This window comes from Gossypium hirsutum, chromosome A05 (genome assembly GCF_007990345.1).
Source record: "Gossypium hirsutum isolate 1008001.06 chromosome A05, Gossypium_hirsutum_v2.1, whole genome shotgun sequence".
In the NCBI taxonomy this organism is placed as follows: Eukaryota; Viridiplantae; Streptophyta; class Magnoliopsida; order Malvales; family Malvaceae; genus Gossypium; species Gossypium hirsutum.
In genome coordinates, this window is record NC_053428.1 from 2,558,551 (window position 1) to 2,583,269 (window position 24,719).

A 24,719-nucleotide genomic window follows, 5' to 3' on the forward strand; every position below is an offset into this window, starting at 1 on the left:
TGAGATATAAATGATTTAAAAAATTTCTTCTTCTAAATAAACTTCAGATTTAGTCTAAGTGACATTTGAGAATTTACATAAAAAAAAAAATTGTAAGTGGCATTTAATTGGATTGAAATTTGAATCCCAATACTTTACAATTCATGTTTTTTTAATTCCTAAAATTATGATCTATTTCTAAAGGAAAAAAAATTGTCCGCTGCATTTGCCTTACTTAGATTAAAAGACAGAAGCATTCCAATAACCTTCAAAAGGGTTTGGGACTATTGACAATCTACACGCACAAGGCTTTTGGGATGGCAATGTGCACAGTTGATTTGGTTATAATAATAATAATATGCAACCAGAAGAGAGTCACTGCATCAAAATAGATTTTTTCCAAAGAAGTTAGATAAGATTCGTTTTTTTAACATTCAGCGAAGCTTATAAGTAATTAAATACCGTTAATTTTTCTTTAGTCTCAACTTCAACGAAAGTATCTACTAACTTTTTAACCCCTCAAAAAAAAATAGCAACAATATTTCCTCAAAAAGGTACCGCTAAAATTAACTGTGCTTCTCAGAAAAAAAAAAAACAAAACAAAAACTGGCATCTCGAAATTTCTTCACTGGAGAAGATTTATCTACAAAGCCAAATTGGCTGTGTGCTCAAGGCGGATTTAATTTCTGCCGCAAATCCTTTCAGCTCGGAGTTGGATTTCAAAAAGGAAAAGTGTGAGAAATATACCTAAAACTCACTCCATTTCCTTGAGGAAATCAATATTATCAACAAAAACCTGCAAAATTAAACAGTAAAAAGAGCCAATTATGAAAAAAGAAAAAAGAGCAACAAAATTTTGTTATCTAATCCATGATGCTCGACTCTTCATATCTTTTGAAGTATCCACATCTGACACGTGTATGCAATGTATATATGGATATTGGTATGGAAATATAATCCTCCAAAGACTTCCAAATACATGAAATCTTGGAATAAAATGGAACATACTCGTGTTGGATACATACCCGTATCTGACATTCAGATCTCTATCTGAGTTGCTTGTTCATTTCCATGATGCATTAATTAAAAAAATAAAAGAAAAGAAAGTTCACTCTGTAAAGCTAATAAAACTTAGTGTTGGTGCAATGCACAAGAATGAGAAAACATTCTTGATATATATTTGTTTTTCTATTTGATATATTGGCGATATAGGTGAATGATAAACAACTTAAAATAAACTGTGTATAAAAGCTTTGAACGGCATACCGTCTTCCAACCATCAGGATCTAAGCATGCAGTGATCTTGGTGTTAATACCAGGTAAAGGTCCAGGTTCCTGGGTGACTATTCCACCAAAAAGTCTAACAGCCTCTGCAGTGTTGAAAACATCATCTGTGCCGATTGCAATCTGCAGAGATGCAAGTTGTTCTCATATGTAAGAACTTTATAGTTCCAAAATAACAAAGCAGAATCATGATGCATACCACAAGCAGTTATATTTAGCAAACAAAAGAAGAAAATCTTTTACACATTAAAGAGAAACAAAAGCAGAAATATTTCTACCTGAGCATAGCCATTTCCTTTCTCGTAGTTGGTGACCCCGTAGTTGTATGTTAACTCAAGCACAGCATTTTTTTCTTCAGGCCCATAGCCCATCATGGCTATTGTATACTAAAAGGAAAATTCATAAACATATGTCAGTGCATACATCTAACATGCCAATTACTAAAAAGGTTGACATGAATACTTTTATCAATCAAACTCAGCAAGAAGAAACACATAACCATGAAGACAACAATTCAGGACACACAAGAAAGCCGTGCATATAAACACACAGAATATACAAGTGAATCCTTCTTTTCAACCCCTTAATAGCTCCCACCAACCCCCTTCTCTCTTTCTTCATTCTGCTTCTACATTTTGTTTCTCTCTTTTCACTTCTCTCCCCAGAATGCAAATTTTAACTGGTTCTATTTGCCAACCCAAGGAATTGATTGCATCAGGCAATCTGATCGCAATAACACTAAAAATTTCTAATAATCATTTAACCATAATCTGCATTTTAGCAGAAAGAGTACATTGTTATTTCTATATGCTACTAGCCTACTAGCAAGTACCAACTTTAATCCTTAAAAAAGCTAGAATTCTTATCCTATGTAGGACTTTAAAGGAAAACTTTTGAGAGAAGAATGAGGGAGAAAAGAAAACTAAAATAATGAATCATAAATATAGCAAGAGTAATAAAATAAATCTTAAGTAAGCTAGTCCCTCAATTAGCTTATTAGGGTTCTGCATCAAGACGATACTATTTACCTTGTACTCTGGATTATCTTGTGTGCAAAGAAGCTCCATGCCAAAGGCCTGCAAGAAAAGGAGATGGAGACTAAGACCTAGAGCATGACATAAAACATAGCACCTCCACCCCCACCCCCACAAAAGAAAATGGCATGTTCATGTAAAAGCCTGTAAATAGCGTCATATATCATTTGCCAATGTTCTGCAGCAACTCTCACCTTCTCATAAAATTTTATGGAACGATCAAGATCACCAACACGGAGCATTACTTGGCACAAAGGTTCAGGAGCAGGCCACCTTTCAATTAGTTCAAACTTGTAACCATCAGGATCCTCAACAAATGCAATTACAGTAGTACCTCCTTTCACTGGACCAGGTTCCCTGGTTACTTTTCCACCCTTGATCTTTATAAGCTCCACAGTCTTGGCAACCTAATCGGCGAAAATAAATAAGCTTTCAGATTTACCCAGCACTTCCAGAATACAAGAACAGTCATTTTGTTAAAAATGGAAAATCTAACACAATTCATGGAGGCCAATGTTCGAGCTTACATCCTCAACACCTATCCCAAAATGACCAAATGCAGTTCCAATGTCATACTTGTCAACTCCGTAATCTGGTAACGCCATTCAAGAAAAATGAAATATCCACAACTGAGTTCATGTACAGTGACTACTCTAACATTCACGCATGGGAAAGAAATGTTTCATCAATATCCAATTAAATAAGATTATACAGATTTATCATATTTTAGAAAAGCAAAAGAGAAGTCTAAAAGCTTACTGTAAGTAAGTTCAATAACAAAGTGAGAATCTTCAGGCCCATATCCAAGAAAGGCATTTGTGTATCTCTCCTCTGGTATGTCTCGTTTTCTCAACAGCTTCATTCCCAAGCATCCAGTATAAAATCTACAACCACCATGAATTCTAGTTCAGTTAAAAGATTCCAGCCACAAGATTCGCTAAAAAGAATAGATGTATACACAATCAGGCATGAGTTTAACAAAGGAAACAAAAACAACAATATATGACATACTTGATGGTCCGGTCTAAATCCCCAACTCGATAAACAACATGGAGCATTCTTCTTTTATCCTTTTTAACAAACTCTACGGCAGCTTCCTGTGCGGCAGCCGTGCTTGCCTGAACCACATTTCTTATAAGAGGCATCCCTACCCTGCTTCTTTCAGCATTCAACAGCTCGGAAGCTTTAAAACCGAAGAATCGCAATTGTGGAATAGCTGGATAAAATTTACAAAAAAAACATATATTTATATCAAATCCATCCAGTCAGTCCTTCCATACCATAAAAGTTCAGCAGAATCTCTATGTATTGTTCCTAAAATGCAATTCTTTTAACAAATTACTGGTTCTTTCAACCTTGTAACATAACTTCATTATAATCAGATGCCTCTAAATGAGTAAATTCCTTAACACTCTAAAATAGACTTTAGAAGTTCAACCAAAATGTCGATTCCATCTAATTCTTCAATCAGTACTTAAATTCCTAATTAACTGAAAAATGCTAGAACAGTATAAATTGATTTTTAAAATGGTAATAATAAAGGGAGCAGTGCTTACCACTGCCGAGCTGAGAGAAAAGGAGGCGTCGAGGAAGGTGAAGCGGAGGAAAAGAGAAACCAGAACGCGTCGTAGCAACACCATCGGAGAAGATAAACGACGAGATCGAAGGTCGTATTGATGATGCCATGGGAATTATCCTCCTCACCATCTCGGTGAACTTTTGACTCTATATATTTAAATGGTAATTATTTTATTCATTTTTAAAACTTTTGATTCCAAATTGCCGTATTATCGGACGTCCTTCACGAGAAGAGATCCCTCTCTCTGTAACAAATGTTCCATCTTTTCTTCAGTCCGATGTTATCAGACTTTTTAATTTTTTTTCAAATATTCGCATTTATATGTATATTTAATAATTATTATCTAATCTCAAAAAATAATATATGTATATATATATCTATTCAGAGGTAATTATATAATCTTCCTTCTCAAAAAAAAAAGTTATCATAATATTTTAAACAAAATTCAAACAACTATTTATGCGAGTATTTTCATTTTTAATATTATATAAAATTAGACATATTCTCTCTCAAGGTATAAATAAGTGTATAGTGTGTTTTAATATATTTAAACCCATGTTCTCATACATTGACAATATCCTATATATAAGGCTCAATAGTTTTTAAATCTTCAATTTTAATTTTCAATTAATTTATAATAAAATATTTCAACAAAAAATTATTTAATTCATATATAAATTTTTAATAAATATTTTTACCCACTCCGTCATAATCTAATAAATAAAATATTCTAAAAGAAAATATATAAATTTATTGATTGTATCAATTGAGTAAATCAAGTCCTCGATTAACATATCAACCATAGAATAGTAAACTCCTATAAAATCCATAAATTTGTTAATCAACCAACAAAAGGTCAAATAGTTGCTTTCTTTAAAAAGAAAATTCAAATAGTTGATCCTATCTTCCGGATCTAGGAATTTTCAATTGTATACTAACAATATAATTTAAAATATAAAATATAAATATTTTTAAAACCGAATTGATGATTAAGCCAATTAAATCAATGGTCCAGCTAATTTAATTAAAAAATATTAAAAAAAATTCCAATTCAACCCGTTCATACCAATTCCTAGTCTAACCAGTTCAATGCTATTCTCCGACATTGACTCAGTGTGCTAGACCCATAACAGCTGTGAGGAAACCTCCAAGAAATCATCTGCTTCTCCAACTGTGAACTTCATGTTGAACTGTTTTTACAGAGTCCTATCTCGCAGAGATGAAGGACCAACATTACATAAAATCTCGTCTCATCGCAAGCTTAAGAATGGAGGAAGTAGGCTCCAACCATAAAGGCTGTATGCTGCTATTAAATTGTCACACAAACAAATCATGCTATAAACTTGGGCTATGTGAGAACTTTCAAAATCCTAATTCATCAAATTTTCATTCACTGCTTGTTAAATATATAATGACTACACAAAGATTAAGTCGGAAATGATATGATGCAATTGATGAGTGTCGAAGCTAAGCAGATTGTAGACCTGCTTGAACATAACCAATCCGAAAATCAAAACCACAAAGAATACGAGTATCGCATTCCAAAGTAGTATCATAAAGACCTAAGAACAATCATTGTATACCAAAGTGGTTCAAAAAACTGCAGATACTAACATGTCAGAATCTGAAGCTTAAAAGGCTGGAAATAAAATACAACAAAAGGAAAATGATTCTCTTAAGGAACTGTTACTACAGAAATAAAATGCTTAACATTACTATTTGACAAGAAACGGATGCTAGAAATTCTTACATACAAATGAAGTATTCAACTCAGGGAGCTAATACAACCGGAAAAGGGTACAGATAGCTAAACTCCGCGAGAAAAGCAAGGCCCCTCATCAGTGTATTCTCAAGGCCATACCAATGTCATACTTGATTGGAAGTAAATGTATGTCATTTCAGCTCTGACTAGAGGCAGCAGGATTGGTACCTGGAAATGTTGCCAAACCGTTGTTATTATCAGGATTGGTGCACTCTTCACTGGCATGACGAACAAACTCTTCGGGGGACATGTGGGTTCCATGGCAAGCACAAACGATTTTTATCAGATTTGCGCTGAATCTGTAAGTAACACCAGAAATAGTTCTGCCGTGTGGACCAGTACCTGTGGTTGAAACCCATGGTAAATTTGGAAAAGAACCAGATCCACCAAATTTCAGGTCTGGAGCAATTCCGGGTTTTATGGCTGAAAAATCCAGAGTTAAGGCTTCTGCAGTTTGTCGATCAGATGTAGCATTTGCTCTGAGATTCATGCTGCTTCCTTTTACATCTTCCTCTGCCCGGGTAGAGGAGCCTTCCTCTACACCATGCTGTTTACCTTCACCTTTCACTCTTTCAAATGTCCTGCCATCATATTGTGCAGCCTCAGAGGAATTGCGTGCAATTGTATGCATGGAAGCTACATTCAACAGAGGGAGAGTTCATAAACAACCATCAACCCAGTGATAAATAACACAGGTAAAATAATATTCCAAATTAACAATTGATCAACTGATTATTAATGTTAAGAGGTCAAATTTTCATACATATAGAAAATTGAAAATCTTTGGCAGCACGAACCTGAAAAGATAATTTATATAGAATTCAATGTTGAGATAAGGTTATACCAAGAAGGTTATACCAAGACAGCAAGATCAGGATAGCTCAGAGCTATCCATGAAGAGTATAAAAAGTAGATAGCTAGGCATATTTACAGATAACATCATATTCATTAAACCCATTAAAATGCCGCCTTCAAGCAAAGGGATAAAGAGATACCTTGTGATATTTTCAGTCCATCACTCTGCTTATCTGCATTAGGTGGACTTCTGCCAGCATATGAAGCCTGGAATTGCGGAGGGTGAGAGACCATACCCCAGGGATTATCCTTATCCAACAGTGGAAGTTGAACAGGCAAGTACCCGAACATAACCGGTAAGTTTCCAGGATTCACAGACTGGGTCCCAGACCGTTCACTATTTCCGGTAGGCATCATTTGCATCATGCCAGGCATTGTATGACCTGATGAACTAGGGATCCCGACAGAGTTAGAATCCTTCATAGGCAATGAGAAAGGTGCATTCATGACATTGACTGATTGAACCTGGAATGAGTTACCATAATTCAAGTTTCCCAGCTTAACCTCCTTAGGCACCTCAGCAGAACCACTAACTCCCATAAATCGCTTGGATCCATCATCATGGTGTGAAACCAACCTCGAGGTTGAACCCTCAACTTCAGACTCCGCAACGTCTTCATTCTCAGCAGTTGAGCCATCTTCCGTTAGGGAGATATGTGATGTTTTGGGCTTTTCATGCAAATCAGTGTGATGAGCCTCTCTTTCGAGCTTCTTTGGATTGTTTATCTCATTAAACAACATCTTACGTTTACTACCTGTTTCGGACCGCTTGTCTTCATCAATTTCAGCAGACCTTTTACTGTTTGTACCCCAAAGACCTCTACCATTCAAGTTAACAGTAGCTTCTACCTCACCATTACCCTTGGAGAGATCATTAAAGAAATTTTCCGAAGATTTTATAGGATCACTTCTCTGAGAACCCACACCGGGGTCTTGTTTCTCGTTTCCAGCTTGAAGAAAGTTTTTAAAGTTATCCACTATTTTGACACCTCTATCACCTTCTTCTGTCCTAGTATCGGAGGAGCTACTAATCTTGCCTTTGGCTTTGGCAGATGAAGCACCACAAGATAGACCCAAGCTAAGCTCAAGCCCGTTATCGTCCTCCATTCTATCGTTTCACAGTATATTATCCCGGTGGTTCAAGTATAACTTTTGCTCATCCTCTTTACAGACCATTCAACCAAAAATACACAATATAGCCTCAACACGCACCAAAACCATCCTAAACATACATGTCTGCATAAAAGTCAGATTTATCAGGGGAAATACAAGAGAGAAATAAATAAGTTCCAATTACCATACAAATCTTAGAAATGAAACAAAAATCATTAATATTTGGTGATGACCTCTAAAAAGAGGAACTTTAGGCTAAACAAAACATCCATTTGATTCAAGGGCAAAACCAAGCTCTACTTGTTAGAGAAGTAAAGCTAAGAAAGACCAAAATAAATAATAAAATAATAAAATTTTCCATGAAAATAGTCTTGAAGCAACTACTAAACTTAAACAGGGTTTTCTTTTTAATTTTCATTTTTTGAGATGAGGGGAAGGGTTTCAAACAAAAAGAAAAAAATATATGAGACTAAAAACCTGTATTTATTTTCTTTATTCGTTTATCAGCTAGATAGATCCATTCATTAGCAAAATCAATGAAAATCAAAACCCAGAAGAGGATATTATTAAAGAAAATAAAATCAAAACTCGGAATGATAAGTTTAGACCAGAATTCATAATAGATCTAAGCAAACCCAGAAACCCATTTTTCAAAAATCAATCAACTTCATCAAAACACCCGATTCAAAAAAAAGAAAGAAAAGAAACTGCAGAAAACACAAAACACAATAGAACTATATAGAAAAAGAACAATAGAAGAGAAAGATAGAGAAAGGGAGTTACCTGAAAAAAGACAGAGAAGATTAAAAGAATCAAACCTGGGATTGTCTTTGCACATCACAAGGACAGGTAAAGGGAAAATAACACTGAGAATGGGAGAAAAATAATGTTAGAAATTACCCACTAATGTTTTATACCATGTGATTATCATGTATATAATTATTTTCTTTTTGCCGCTATCATACCAATCAAATACCATACAATGTCTTTTATTTTATCATTATGTGTCCAATTTTCACTTTTGTCCAATCCTTTTTAGTTTTTTCCTTAACCTTTATTCTGTTCATACCAATAAAAAGGAAAAAGAAGGAAGTTTTTAACATTTACATTGTTGCTGGTAAGTGACACTGGACTAATTAAATTCCAATCTTAAATTATCTAAAAATATCGTTAATAGGATTTTTTTGTCATCTTTTACTGTATTGTTTTAATCTAAGTTTTTTTTTTAAATACATTTCAAGATGTTCATTTAATTTGGTCTTTCATATCATATCATATGGAACAGATAATGATCAAGATTGTTCTTTTCAAATCAATAAATCTTACGTGGAACTGAATTCAGACATTTGATCTTGTCATATATTTGGGCATAACAAACAACTTGTGTTTTTTTTACCTGTGGTTTGTGTTTAACCATCATCATGTCACCAATGGCAACTATATAATTTCACTTAATTTTAATAATGAGCCAATGATTTGGTTAAATTTTATTATACAAATCATTATTATAATTATTTATTTATGTGGTTCAAAGAGAAACAATACATTAGCAAATAACTGGTCAATGATCGTGTAACAGGCAAAGACCGACACTGTTATTGATTGCAGTAAAAAAAAAAAAAAAGCAGCAGCAGCTAAGTAGAAACGATGTCGTTTTTCCATATTATGGTGAAAGAGAAAGACTGAAAAGATCTCATTTGTGTAGGGAAATGGAGGGACTCAATCAGGATTCAGGAATGGCTTGATTGTAATATTTGGTTTGAGTGAGGGTAGTTACTGATAACTCATTGATGAACAACTAACAGAGTACGTTTCACAGTACTAGTAAGCTGAAGTGTAAACCCAGACCGACACTGGTGAACCTTTTGAGTGCTTGACCATGGAGGATCTGCTTAGATAATTTTCGCCATCTCACGAAAAGCCCAAGTCTTTTTGCTTTAGATTTCATTGAACACTCAGTACTGTTGGTACATTTTCTGGGTCACCATTGTTTTTGACTTTTTACAAATGTTTCTTGCTTACATTAACTATTGCTTTATGATTAATGGAGTTGCAAATGTTGAACTCTGGCTTCTTTGAACTGAATCTATCTTACTGAACCACTATTTTATTTGCTAGGTTGAATGCTTGATTCAGTCAATGATTATGTGAGATAGGGTTTCAAGATTCTTATTCTGTACGTGAGATTGTGAGGTATTCATTGGAGCTTTGCTACTGGGTGACATGGGTGTTTTTGCCCTAACTCTGAGGTTCTTTCATGCTGAGGTCAGAAAGTTACTTTTGATCATTGGGTTGGCAGTTTCTTCCATAATCCTTTTTCAGTGTTTTTCATTTTCTTATGGGAAAATATTTGTTCCATCACCTACTAGTAAGAGTTCAATAGTTAAGCTGGTAAGCAATGCCACCACTTTAAATGATTCGAACATGGCTGAACTGTTTATTAATGTGGTGGCAAATGATACTAATGGCTCTGATTCTGAGGAAGAAGCTAGGTACAAGCACAACACGCTGGAAGCAAATACAGGTTCTGATTTGTCATCAGAAGTTAACAGATATCTTGATAGTTCTTTTAGTAAATTCAAGGATCAAAATTCTCATGAGCTGAAATCGAAGCCGAGGATAACTCAAGGTAAGAGTTTGATCTCTGGTCACATTGCTAGTACAGATGATGGTTCTACTAAGGTGATGGTGGAAATAGCAAAAAACAGTGAGAAGATGATCAATGGTCCAAAACCCACCACTGATTATGGTGATGTTGTGCCATTTATATCGGCTATAGTTGCTGCTAAAGGCCTGCAAAACTCAAACCTTAGTTCAGGGACTTCTAGCTCATTCTTGGGTGCCAACTTATCTTCACCGCGCAATGCCAAAACTTCTATTGGAACACAACATACGAATTTTAAACCATTGAAAATTGAATCAGCCATTTCTGTATCCCAGATGAATTCATTATTGCTTCAGAGTATTGATTCTTCTCGCTCTCCGGTAAGAATCACATCTCCAAGGTCTTAATTAAGCAACAGGATTCAGTTAAAATTCTGAATTTCTCAGTTCTTTATTGGTAATAGAGGCCAAGACGATCTTCAGCACGTGACCGTGAACTTTTATCTGCAAGGCAAGAGATTGAAAATGCTCGTGCTTCAAGGAAGGTTCCACTGCTTCATGCATCTGTTTATCAGAATATTTCTAAGTTTGAGAGGTAAGTGTTTGACTTGTTATGTTTCTGCAACATGTCCATGTTTATGCTAAGTGCTAAATTGTTGGTGGCTTTATGCAAATTATTTGCAGGAGTTATGAGATGATGGAACAAATACTCAAAGTTTACATATACAAAGAAGGAGTTAAGCCCATATTTCATCAGCCAAAGATGAGAGGAATTTATGCTTCAGAAGGATGGTTTATGAAACTCATGGAAGGAAACAAAAAGTTCGTTGTGAAAGACCCGAGAAGAGCTCATTTGTTTTACTTACCCTTCAGTTCAAATATGCTAAGGAGTGCACTAAATGGACAAGATTTTCAACACGTCAAAGACCTACAGAAATACCTTAAGGATTATGTTGAGTTGATTGCTGGAAAATATAGCTTTTGGAACAGAACCGGAGGAGCTGATCATTTTCTAGTTGCCTGTCATGATTGGGTATGCTAAGGATTATGCTTATATGGTTAAATTTCTGTGGTCGTGTTATTATTGTTATGTAGATTTCGATGGCCAAATTGAAGTATCTTATTTGAACTGACATATGGAATTTCAGGCTATTAAATTGACAAAGAACATCAGAAGTATTAGAGCTCTTTGCAATTCCAATGCTGCCAAAGGCTTCGAAATAGGAAAGGATACCACTTTACCAGTTACGTATATACGTTCTATGGAGGCTCCTTTGGAAAATCTTGGAGGAAAGCCTCCTTCAGAGAGGAACCTTCTGGCCTTCTTTGCAGGGGGGATGCACGGTTATCTTCGACCGATCTTACTACAGTATTGGCAGAATAAAGAATCTGATATGAAAATCTTTGGACCAATGCCTCGTGATGTTGAAGGTAAAAGAAAGTACAGGGAGCATATGAAGAGTAGTAAGTATTGCATATGTGCCAAGGGTTATGAAGTTCATACACCAAGAGTGGTTGAGTCGATTTACTATGAATGCGTGCCGGTTATCATATCAGATAACTACGTGCCACCATTTTTTGAGGTGTTGAATTGGGAAGCTTTTGCGATTTTAGTTCAAGAGAAAGATATCCCTAGTTTGAGGAACATATTGCTCTCCATCCCTGAGGAGAAATATTTGGAGATGCACGCGAGAGTGAAGCTAGTACAGCGGCATTTTCTTTGGCACAAAAGGCCCGTGAAATACGACTTATTTCATATGATCCTTCACTCAGTATGGTACAACAGGGTTTTTCACATAAAAACCAGATAAAAGGTCTTCATTCTTAAAGTTGAGTGAAACAACTTGAGAAGCAAGCCAATGCAGAAAGTGCTGTCATTTCTCAGTCTGTGAGCTTTTGATCTTCTAACCATCTGGTTTGGGCTTTAACTATTGGTGTTGTAATAAGTAGGATGATGGAATGTGTTGTATCTTGAATTCTAACTGATAATTCTTTACCGTGGGTGTATAAATAACAATTTAATGTAAGTCTTTGACTTACGATTTTGATTTCATTGTCTTTTTTCATGAGTTTTACTTGATGAAGTTTGCATAATTTAATTTGCTAATACAGTCTAAACATGGTGCAAGCCAGGTAAAGTTAGGATAATTTAATTTGCTATTACACTCAACTACTGAAGCTAAATGTTTTAAAGAGAGATTATTGGTTCCACTAGCCCATTCTGAGTATTTTATTGTTCAACTGTTAAAAATGACTTTTCGATTTTTTTTTTCACTCTAGTCCTCAATGTTTATATTTTTGGTTAATTTTGTTTCTTCCACTCTTTTTTAAATTAAATTTGACCTTCAACTTTAAAAAAGTCTAATTTGACCATTAATCTCTTTAACAAAATCAATGTTTTATTTGATTTTTTATTTTTTTATAATTGTTGATATTGTATATAAAATAAATAGTATCACGTCGTTATGAAGTATACATGGACTACCACGGGGTTGTCATACCAGCATTGTTAAAAAAGTTAATGATTAGTCAGCATTTTTTGTTTAAAAAAGTTATTTGATGCTATGAAAGGTTGATAATCAAATTTAGCTTAAAAAAATTAATGAGGACCAAAGTGATAAAATATATAAACATTAAGGATTACATTAAACATTATGCCCAAAATTTAATAGGTCAATGTGTTATTTCTAAGAGCCTAATTTTCAGTAGTGTCAGAAACAGTGGTTCAAGATCACTAAATCTGACAAGTAAGTTCAAAGATTTAATAAAATAATATATATGAGACAAGTATGACATTAGAAGAATTTTTGAATTAGTGAATTCTATGAACTAAAAGAATTTATTGGGAAAATGGGTCAAAAACGAGGTATCGAGACCTCAAATTTATAAACTTAGCCATAAATATTTTTAGAAATATTTATGGAGTGTTATGGAGTTAGTATTAAAGTTTCGTTAAGAAATTTTAACGTTTTGATAGTTAATTAATCAAAAAGGACTAAATTATAAAATTAGCAAAGTTCATTTAAATGATTAAATTGTTTAAATAATAAATAGGAAGGATTTAAAGGGAATTTAGCCTAAAGTTAAATAGTCTGGACGGGAGGGACAAGAAACTTTGCAAAGGAACAATGTAAACAAGGGGCAAAATTGGAAATTTTGTTAAATTGAAATTTCATGAGAAATCTAGACATTTTCTCCTTCAAAACTTCAGAAAAACACATAGGAGAACGTTGAGGATGGTTTTTCATATTTTTGCACCATGTGAGTTCAATTCTTGCTTTTTCTTTGAAATTTTTATGTTTTTGTGACTTTTACAATTAGGTCAAACTAATGAATTCATTTGTTTTTTATTCCATGAGTGATTTTGAAAGTTACTATGAATTAGCGTTGGAATTTTATGATTAATTATCATGGATTTGAAGCTTTAATTTCATTATATGATGATTTTATTAGGTGATTCTAATAGAAAATTATTTTTAGGGCCTAATTATGAAAAAGTTGTGAATTAGGGTTTGATGTTGAAATTCTATGTAGCAAAGGCTGTATAGTAGCTTAAAATAATTATATAAAGTGTTTATTGAGAAAAATTAGCTCAATTGATGGGCAAACTAAGCAGGGACTAAATTGTAAAATTTGTAAAGTTTGGGGTAAATGTGTAATTTCTAAAATTGAAGGGTATAAATTGTGAAGTGAAATGAGGCTGAAATATGTGTGCTAATGAATGAATACTTTTATATTATAGACCAAGAAATCGAAGATAAACGAGGAAAAGAAAAAGTAGCAGAATAGTCCCAGAATTTCTACAATTTTTGCAAATTAGCTAGGTAAGTTCATATGTTTGAATTTTATGATCTATTGTATAAATTAGAGATTATATAATGTGTTATTTCATATCTCTTTTATGAAATTATGATTATTGTGAAAAAATGAAAATCGAAGCCAAAGTTTAAATTGAATAAAACGTTGGATTGAGTATAATGGTTCAGTGACAAGCGTAGTGACAAGTGATGAATTGATGGATAAAATCATAGTATAACTATGAAAAAGTGGAAATGTAAGACCATAGCTAAGCTATGGCATTTCAGTGAAAAGTTTATAACTAAACTATGGCACAGTGAATGTACGACCATGGTTGGAACATGGTAGTAAGTGTACATGTATAAGACCATAACTGGGTTATGGCATTATGAGTGCAAGACCGTAGCAAGACCATGGCAATAATTGTGAAAGATCATAGTGGGATTGTGATATCAAATAAACAATGTACTCAAATCCATAAGACGTTCTGTAATAACCCGAATTTTGCGGTTATCGGAAAAGTGTATTTTCGAGTCTTCGTTACTAAAAAAAAGGATCCGTAAATATTTATCAAAAATATTTAAAAAGTTCAGAGTGGTCGATTAGAGTTTAATTAAGTGAATTTAGTTTAATTAAGGATAATTGGATAAAAGGATTAAATTGAATAAAATGTGAAAGTTTAATTATAAATTAAAAGAAAATAAAAAGGACCCAAATGGAATTATGCCATTTAGCATAAGTGAGGCAGCATATAAAATAAAAATCTAAGATTTTTACTTAGATTTTAATTAATATATATATTAGCAATAAATGATATTAAATTAATTTATTATAATTATATTATAAGATATTTATATGATAAACAAATTAATATAAAGACAAATGTATAGTAAATAAAATATACAAGTGTATGGATAAAAATACATACATTTGTAATACATGTATTGGATATTAAATAGATATTTATTAATTAAATAATTATATTATAAGATTTTATATGATAAATATATTAAATAATGACAAATGTATGGTTATAAATGGATACAAATGTACTAATAATATACACATGAATAAATAAATAATACTTATTATTCAAGTATAAATACATGTGTGTATATATAAAAAAGGGAAAATAAAAAGGAAAAAAAGAAATAAAGGAGAGAAATAAAGAAACAAAGTAAACGAAACAGAAAGCAGGGGAAGGAAAGAAAGAAAAAGAGAAAAGAAAGAAAAAAAAGGGAAAATCCAAGATGTGAAGTTTGGAAGTTTAATAGGTAAGTCAATTGAGCCCTTTTTACTTAATTTTGATATTTTAGAAGCTTTGGACAAGATTTTGATGAAATTAAGTTGATATTTTGAAAAGATATTAGATTTTTAGATACTGTTCATGTTGAGTAAAATGATGAAATAAGGGTTAAATTGATAGAAATTCAAGTTAGAAATGAAATAAGGATTGAATTGTAAAGTAATTCATAAGTTTTATGTTGAAGGGCTAATTTGAGGAAATTTTGAAACTAGTTAAATAAGCTGAAAATTTAGGAGTTAAATTTGAGTTGGGATGGAACTTGAATAGAAATAGAGTATGAATTAAGTTAGTAAAATTAATGGAAATTGATTTTAGGACATAATTGTGAAAATGTTAGAATTAAAGTCTAGTGCTGAAATTATGATTTCCAAAAGTTGTAAAGTAGTTTAAAGTGATAGAATAAAGTGTTAATTAAGAAAAATCAGCTCAATTGAGAGGCTAATTGAGTAAGGACGAAATTGTTATTTATTAAAGCTTAAGGGAAAAATGGTAATAAACAACTTGCACTAAAACAATATTGGACAGCAGCAGTAGACTAACTTTGAAAAATCACCATAAATTGTATAAATCGAATTAGAATATGAAAAAAACATGAAATTAAAGATTATTGAGTCTAGTTTCTCATAGAAGAAATGGTGTAAGCAATAGATTTGTAAATCATGAGATATAATAAATTTTGTGAGACAACATCAGAATAATTTCGGGTTTCCCTGTTCTGACTTTTAAAAATCATAAAAAATTGGATAATCATAATTATGGGCTTAAATTTATATTTTTATAATCTTGAATGAGTCTAGTTTCAATAGAAATAAACGGGAACATCATTCGAATTCTGTACGAGAAGATAATTAATTTTTAGTGAAGAAGGGTCACAACTATCAGACAGCAGAATAGGGGTAACTTTAAAGAATAAACTGTACTTATTGACTACACCAAAAATTCTGAAAATTTTATGGTAAGAAGATATATGAGTATAGTTTCATGGAAAATTATCGGATCTTAATTTAGAGTTCTAGAGCTCCAGATATAAATAATTTAGTGACTATGACACAGATTGATAGCTTGAATATTCATAAAAGTAAATAATAAAAATTATAGATGATGTTACTTACAAGTGTGTTATATACATTAAGGATGTGGAATGGAGAGGAGGAGGAGGAAAAATATATATGAATATCCAGCTTGCATGGCTAATTTGCATGTTTTAGGCTTAAGGACTAAATTAAATAAAAGTAAAACTTTAGGGGCAATTTTGTAAAAATGTCAAAATGATCAAATTGAAGGGAATGAATTGTTTTATTATCTAAATTAATAAATTGAATGAAATTTTCAATTTAATATCGGGTGAAAATTGAGAAAATGGTAAATTACCAAAATGTCCCTAAATCTTGATATTTCTACAATTTCGCTAGGTAAGTTTATGTAACTTGAATTATATTCTTTAATGCTTGAAATATATGTTATTGATGTGAATATGATTTGAATGTTCATTGTATGAAAATTGATGAAACATTGATATATTTGATAAAATGGGAAGAAATCCCAGTTGAATGAAAGGAAATTTCGATGGATTTCTGAAAAGGAATTGGCGGTAAAAAGGATCTAGCCCGGACGGGTGATCCTATCCTGATATAGCCCTCCCAAAGAATATGTGGAAAATGGATTTAGCTCGGACGGGTAATCCGAATTAGGGTCTCAATTTAGCCTGGACTGGTAATTCAGATCCAAGCTCATTAGAGTAATTGTCGTTGCAGGGGATTTAGCCTGGGCTGGTAATCCCGACAATACTCTATGAGTTTATATTACAGGGGATTTAGCCTGGACTGGTAATCCCACTGTAAGGATGAGCTTCGCGGGAGTGTGCTCTCTCATATGAAATGTGTAAGACCATGGTTGAAAGATACCATGGCAACTTGATATGAAATGTGTAAGACATGGTTGAAAGATACCATGGCAACGTGACATGAAATGAACAAGACCATGGTTGAAAGATACCATGGCAACATGACAGAAAATGAGTAAGACCATAGTTGAAAGACACTATGGCATCATGTCAAAGATAAATAAGTGTAATGGCCTAAATTCAAGGTTATCGGAACAATGGTTTCGTAACCATAGATCCGATTTAAAGAGAAATTTATTTCAATATTTTTGCTTGAAAATTGATATGATAGGAAAATCGTATGAAAATATTGATAGAAAAATTTTACCAATTTAGTGATTAGATAGAAAAAGAAATTATTGAAGAAATTGGGTAAAAACAAGGTATCAAGACCTCTATCTCGTAAAACCGAGTCAAAAATAATTTTATAAATATTTATGAAATGTTATTAATGTGGTATTAAAATTTCGTTAGGAAATTTTAATGTTTGGGTAGTCAATTAAATGAAAAGGACTAAATTGTAATAGGTGTAAAAGTTGCTAGAATGATTAAATAGCTTAAAAGTCTAATGAGAAAGGATTTAAAAGGAAATTAGACCCAAAATTTATTTGGGCTGGACGGCAAGGGTATGAAATCAGCAGAAAATTTGATATATTAAGGGTAAAATTGGAATATTGCAAAATTAACTAAATAAAACTAGGACTAAATAGGAAATATCTAGATTTCTCTTCATTTCTCTTCAATTCCAGCAGCTAAAAACGCCATAGGAGGGTTCTCTAAGCTGATATTTCATAATTTTTGCACCAAGTGAGTTAATCCTTGCCTTTTTCTTGTAATTTTTGTGTTTCTAAGACTTTTACAACTAGGTCCTACTAATAATTCATTAGTTTTTGATTTCATGGATGAAATTGAAAGTCACCATGGTTGATTTCTGTAAGTTTATGATGAAATAAAATAAAATTAAAGCTTTAATTTGTTTATGAGATGATTTTATTAGGTAATTTCAATAGAAATTGATTTTTAGGACCTAATTGTGAAAATACTTGGAATTAAAGTCTATTGCTGAAATTCTGATTCATAAAGGTTGTAAACTAGTTTAAGGTGATAAAATAAAATGTTAATTGAGAAAAATCAGCTCAATTGAGAGGCTAATTGAGTAGGGATGAAATTATCATTTATTAAAAGCTTAGGGGAAAAATGGTAATAAACAGCTTGCACAAAAACAGTTTGGACAGCAGCAGTAGACTAACTTTGAAAAATCACCATAAATTGTAGAAATCGAATTAGAAGATGAAAAAAATATGGAATTAAATATTATTGAGTCTAGTTTCTCATAGAAGAAATAGTGTAAGCAATGGATTTGTAAATTTTGAGATATAATGAATTTTGTGAGACAAGGTCAAAATGAATTCGGGTTCCCCTGTTCTGACTTTGAAAAATCATAAAAAATTTAATAAAAACATTATGGGCTTAAATTTATATTTCTATAATCCTTAATGAGTCTATTTTTAATAGAAACAAACGATAACATCATTTGAATTCTGTATGAAGAGATAATTAATGTTTAGTGAAGAAGGGTCAGAACTGTCGACAGAAGAACAGGTGTGGCTTTAAAGAATAAACTGTACTTATTGGATAAACTAAAAATTCTGAAAATTTTATAGTAAAAAGATATATGAGTCTAGTTTCAGGGAAAATTAACGGATCTTAATTTGGAGTTTCTTAGCTCAAGTTATAAATAATTTAGTGACTATGACTCAAGTAGACAGCTTTGAATGAACTATAAATAATAGTTGAATTATAGAGAATGTTGCATATGAACATGAAATGTATTGAATTGATAATTAAATTTATTTATTTAGATCCGGAAGATTCAAATACGAAGCTAGATCGAGGAAAGGAAAAAGTTCAGGATTAGTAGATTTTTATTGTTTACAAACAAGTATCAAGGTAAGTTTGTATAACTTGAATTATATTCTTAAATGCTTGAGATTGTATGTTATTGATGTGAATATGATTTGAATGTTCATTGTATGAAAATTTATGAAACATTGATATATTTGATAAAATGGAAAGAAATTCCGGTTGAATGAAAGGAAAATTCGATGGATCTCTGAAAAGGAATTGACGGTAAAAAGGATCTAGCCCGGACGGGTGATCCTATCCTGATATAGCCCTCCCGAAGAATATGTGTAAAATGGATTTAGCCCGGACAGGTAATCCGAATTAGGGTCTGAATTTAGCCTGGACTGGTAATTCAGATCCAAGCTCATTAGAGTAATTGTCGTTGCAGGGGATTTAGCCTGGACTGGTAATCCCGACAATACTCTATGAGTTTATATTGCAGGGGATTTAGCCTGGACTGGTAATCCCGCTGCAAGGTTGAGGTTCGCAGAAGTGTGCTCTCTGAAATGGAAATGTGCGGACATGAATATGAATTGACGGACCCGGAATTGTACAATAAATGTGTACCTCTGAAAATCCATCGAAATTCCGATAAATTCAACGGGATAAGTATAAAAAATAACAAGGAAATGGAAATTATGATATTGATGAGCTCATCAATCATGGTATATATTATTGGTACATGGAAATTATTGTACTAACTTGAATGTTGAGTTTGTGCATATTAGGGTAATAATGCATTGAATTGATATATGGATGTTTATTGTATTGTATTGAAAATATTAGGTAAGTATAATTCTTGTTACATGAGCTTACTAAGCACGAAGTGCTTACCCCGTTTCCTTTTTCCTTGTTTTGTAGTGTTAAGAGCTCGGAGGTCGGATTTGGTCGGAGACACATCACACTATCAACCTCAGGATTTCGGTATATAAAGAAACTTTATTTTGGAAATCAATGGAATGTATAAGCTAACAAAGTAAATGTTAACGTGAAATGAATGTAAAGTTAGCCATTAGTATGGTTAACAAACCTGGTTTTAGATATGTGATGACGTTATCTTATAAATATGCATGAATTTATCTTGAAAATATGTTGAATTGATTTGGTTGATGTGGATTGGTCTCGATTTAATATTGCAGGGAAGGTTAGATATTTATAAAGGGGCTATATTGAATATATAAAAAAATTTAATTCGTAAACTCCGGTAATGCCTCGTACCCTATTCCGACAATGAATACGGGTAGGGGTATTACATTTATTGGTATCAGAGTTACGGTTTAGCCGGTTCTAGGACTGATGTAGTAAATACGGGATTAGCTATACATGCCATTTAAATTATTATTGATAGTGTGATATCTCCTGACCATTTAAAATGTGTTTTTCTTATAGTAATGTCATCCGACCGAGCTCAATCTGAGGAAGCTAGGAGTCATGCTTCGGCTTCAGTACAAAGAGAAGAAACTAGCAGTAGAAGGCCCGAGACAGAGGGTCGAGGGGAGGAGGCAAAAACAACGTTCTTTCAAATGATGAATGAATGGTTTAATCAATACTTAAGAACTAACCCTGTAGTGCAGCAAGTTTAAGCTCCCCCTCCTGCTCCTCCACCGGTTCCCGAGATCCCACAAGGTACAAGTACTGAATCTGTTAGAAAAGGGAAAGCTCCAGTAGATAAAATTCGAAAATATGGGGCCGAAGAATTTCGAGCAGCAGTTGATGATGATTCCAAACGGGCTGAATTCTGGTTAGAAAACACTACTCGGGTTCTGGAGGAATTATCTTGTACACCAGAAGAATGTCTGAAATGTGCCGTCTCACTGCTAAAAGACACAGTTTACCATTGGTGGAATACTAAAGCTTCAGTTGTTCCGAAAGAAGAAATTACATGGGAATTCTTTCAGACCGAGTTCAGAAAAAAATATATCAGCCAAAGGTTTCTCGATCAGAAAAGAAAAGAATTTCTTGAGTTGAAACAGAGTAACAGATCAGTATCTAAATATGAAAGAGAATTTGTTCGATTGAGTAAATATGCTCGAGAATGGGTACAGTCAGAAGCTGAAATGTGCAAACGATTCGAAGAAGGGTTAAATGAAGATATTAAACTACTGATCAGAATTCTTGAAATTCGAGAGTTTGCTACATTGGCAGAGAGAGCTTATAAAGCAGAAGAATTGAGCAAAGAAAAGAAACAAGCTGAGAGGGAAGCTCGAATTTTTAGAAAAAGACCGATGGGAAAATCCCAGTTTTCTGCTTCAAAGAAATTGAAGAAGTGCCGGATCGTTCTACTTCAGCCATTGGGTGTTCGGGCAGAGAGCGAGGTTCTCAACGCACTAATCCAAGACCTTCTACTCCATCAGTGACCAGTGTTGGTAGTGTTGGCACTCCTAAGCCGAGATGCCAGTATTGTAATAAAGCTCATTTTGGTGAATGTTGATTAAAGAGCGGGGCTTGTTACCGATGTGGTTCTTTTGACCATTTCCTCAGAGATTGTCCAGAAAGAGGTGAAAAAGAAGCTGAATAGATATCGAAGCCAAGTAATCTAGTTTCGAGAGGTAGACCACCTCGACTATCTAGTAATGTCAGTGGTAGCCAAGGAGCTATGAAAGATATTGCAGGCAGGTATGAAGCACGAGCACCTACTAGGACATATGCCATTCGTGCCAGAGAATATGCCTCAGCACCTGATATTATTACTGGTACATTTTTTTACTTGATACTGATATTACTGCATTAATTGATCCTGGTTCTACGCATTCATATATATGTGTTAAACTTGCAATTGTTAAAAATTTACCTGTTGAACCTACTGAATTTGTGGTTAAAGTCTCGAACCCCCTAGGCCAGTCTGTGTTGGTGGATAAAATTTGTAAAAATTGTCCACTGATGGTAAGAGGTTATTGTTTCCCGGCTGATTTGATGTTACTGCCATTTGATAAATTTGACGTGATATTGGGCATGGATTGGTTAACCCAGCATGATGCGGTAGTAAATTGTAGACAAAAATATATTGTGCTAAAATGTCAGAATAGTGAGTTGCTCCGGGTTAAATCTGATCAGACAGAGGGGTTATCTGATGTGATTTCAGTAATGGCAACACAAAGGTATGTCAAAAAAGGTATGATGCTTACTTGGCTTATGTACTCGACACCAAGGTATCTGAGTCAAAGATACAGGCAGTTCCAGTGGTATGTGAATTTTTCGATATGTTTCCAGAGGAATTACCAGGATTGCCACCAGAAAGAGAAGTGGAATTTTCTATAGATTTTATTCCGGGAACTACTCCGATCTCCATAGCTCCATATCGTATGACTCCTACAGAATTAAAGGAGTTAAAGACACAGTTGCAAGAACTTGTTGACAGGGGTTTTGTCTGACCGAGTCATTCACCTTGGGGTGCTCCGGTTCTGTTTGTGAAAAAGAAAGATGGGTCTTTGAGATTGTGTATCGACTACCGGTAGCTTAATAAAGTAACCATAAATAATAAGTATCCGTTACCCCGAACTGATGATTTATTTCATCAGCTGAAAGGTGCTACTGTGTTTTCAAAGATTGATCTTCGATCGGGTTATTATCAGTTACGGGTAAAGGAGTCAGATGTGCCAAAAACAGCCTTTAGAACCAGGTACGGGCATTATGAGTTTCTAGTTATGCCGTTTGGGCTAACTAATGCACCTGCAGTATTCATGGATTTGATGAACCGAAAATTCAGACCGTACTTAGACAGATTTGTAGTAGTATTCATTGATGATATTTTGGTTTATTCTCGAGATGAAGAAGAACATGCAGAACATTTGAGAATTGTGTTACAAATTCTACGAGAGAAGCAGTTATATGCTAAATTCAGTAAATGTGAATTTTGGCTTCGAGAAGTGGGTTTTCTTGGACACATTGTATCTGCCGAAGGCATTAGGGTAGATCCAAGTAAAATATCAGCTATTGTCAATTGGAATCCACCGAAGAATGTATCTGAAGTTAGAAGTTTCTTGGGTTTAGCTGGTTATTATCGGAGATTTGTACAGTGATTCTCTATGATAGCTTCTCGAATGACTCGATTATTGCAGAAAGATGTAAAGTTCGAGTGGACTGATGAATGTCAACAAAGTTTCAACCGATTGAAAGACCTATTAACGAAAGCACCTGTATTAGTGCAGCCTGAACCGAGTAAGGAATTTGTTATTTATAGTGATGCCTCATTAAATTGTTTAGGTTGTGTTTTGATATAATGAGGTAAAGTAATAGCCTATGCTTCAAGACAACTTAAACCACATGAAAGAAATTACCCAGTACATGATCTTGAATTAGCTGCTATTGTATTTGCGCTGAAGATATGGCGGCATTACTTGTACGGTGAGAAATGTCATATTTATACTAATCACAAAAGCTTGAAATATTTGATGACACAGAAAGATTTGAATTTGAGACAGCGCAGGTGGCTTGAACTGATAAAGGACTATGATTTGATTATTGATTACCATCCGGGTAAGGCTAATGTTGTAGCTGATGCTTTGAGCCAGAAATCTCTGTTTGCTTTACGAGCTATGAATACCCGGTTATCATTGACTGATGATGGTTCAATCCTAGCAGAATTAAGAGCTAAACCGACATTTTTACAACAAATATGTGAAGCTCAGAAGAACGATGAGAAGTTACAAGTTAAACGGGCACAGTGTGAGTCAGGTAATGATTCTGAATTTCAGATTGGTTCTGATGGTTGTTTATTATTCAGAGGTAGGGTATGTGTACCTCAGAATTTAGAGCTCATACAGAAGATTCTACGCGAGGCTCACAGCGGTATTATGTCTGTACATCCGGGGAGTAATAAAATGTATAATGATCTGAAAAAGATGTACTTGTGGTCGGGAATGAAACGTGATATCTCTGAGTTTGTATCAAGGTGTTTAATATGTCAACAAGTTAAAGCTGAATATCAGGTACCTTCGGGGTTACTTCAGCCAATTACTGTACCAGAATGAAAATGGGAAAGAATCACTATGGATTTTGTATCGGGGCTACCTTTGTCTCCAAGGAAAAAAGATGCTATTTGGGTGATTGTTGACCGATTAACAAAGTCAGCTCACTTTATTCCAGTACGTATGGATTATTCTTTAGATAAACTAGTTGAACTGTACATATCTGAGATTGTCAGGCTACATGGAGTGCCTGTCTCCATTATATCAGATAGAGATCCCCGATTTACGTCTCGTTTCTGGGACAAATTGCAAGAAGCCTTGGGTACTCAGTTGTATTTCAGCACTGCATTTCATCCTCAGACAGATGGTCAATCTGAGCGCGTAATTCAAGTATTGGAAGATATGCTCCGATGTTGTATACTAGAGTTTGAAGGTAATTGGGAGATGTATCTACCTTTGATTGAATTTGCTTACAATAACAGTTATCAGTCCAGTATTAAAATGGCTTCGTATGAAGCTTTGTATGGTAGAAAATGTAGAACACCGTTATATTAGACAGAGCTTAGTGAACGGAAGATACATGGGGTTGATTTGATCCTGGAAACAGAAGAAAAAGTAAAGGTTATTCGGGATAGTCTAAAAGCAGCTTCCGATCGTCAAAAATCATATGCCGACCTTAAACGAAAAGAGATTGAATTTCAAGTCGGTGAC

The 24,719-nt window shown here is 33.7% G+C and overlaps 3 protein-coding genes across 3 annotated transcripts; 1 reads left to right on the top strand and 2 right to left on the bottom strand.

Moving 5' to 3' along the window:
• Positions 1–358: 358 nt before the first annotated feature.
• On the bottom strand, positions 359–4,216 carry LOC107958743 (probable lactoylglutathione lyase, chloroplastic). Its single transcript, XM_016894593.2, has 9 exons — positions 3,854–4,216; positions 3,309–3,513; positions 3,057–3,181; positions 2,825–2,889; positions 2,492–2,704; positions 2,292–2,339; positions 1,542–1,649; positions 1,246–1,386; positions 359–775 (listed from the first exon to the last, which is right to left on the bottom strand). Exons 1-9 carry the CDS (start codon positions 4,002–4,004, stop codon positions 734–736), a joined length of 1,098 nt encoding a protein of 365 aa, XP_016750082.2. The 5' UTR covers positions 4,005–4,216; the 3' UTR covers positions 359–733.
• Positions 4,217–5,433: 1,217 nt separating this feature from the next.
• LOC107958742 (ninja-family protein mc410) lies at positions 5,434–8,746 on the bottom strand. The gene is made up of 3 exons (XM_016894592.2): positions 8,390–8,746; positions 6,634–7,729; positions 5,434–6,274 (listed from the first exon to the last, which is right to left on the bottom strand). Exons 2-3 carry the CDS (start codon positions 7,598–7,600, stop codon positions 5,775–5,777), a joined length of 1,467 nt encoding a protein of 488 aa, XP_016750081.2. The 5' UTR covers positions 7,601–7,729; positions 8,390–8,746; the 3' UTR covers positions 5,434–5,774.
• A 554-nt stretch (positions 8,747–9,300) lies between these two features.
• Positions 9,301–12,263, top strand: LOC107958741 (probable glycosyltransferase At3g07620). The gene is made up of 5 exons (XM_016894591.2): positions 9,301–9,573; positions 9,725–10,591; positions 10,675–10,805; positions 10,895–11,243; positions 11,359–12,263. Exons 2-5 carry the CDS (start codon positions 9,830–9,832, stop codon positions 12,019–12,021), a joined length of 1,905 nt encoding a protein of 634 aa, XP_016750080.2. The 5' UTR covers positions 9,301–9,573; positions 9,725–9,829; the 3' UTR covers positions 12,022–12,263.
• The last annotated feature ends 12,456 nt before the right edge of the window (positions 12,264–24,719 follow it).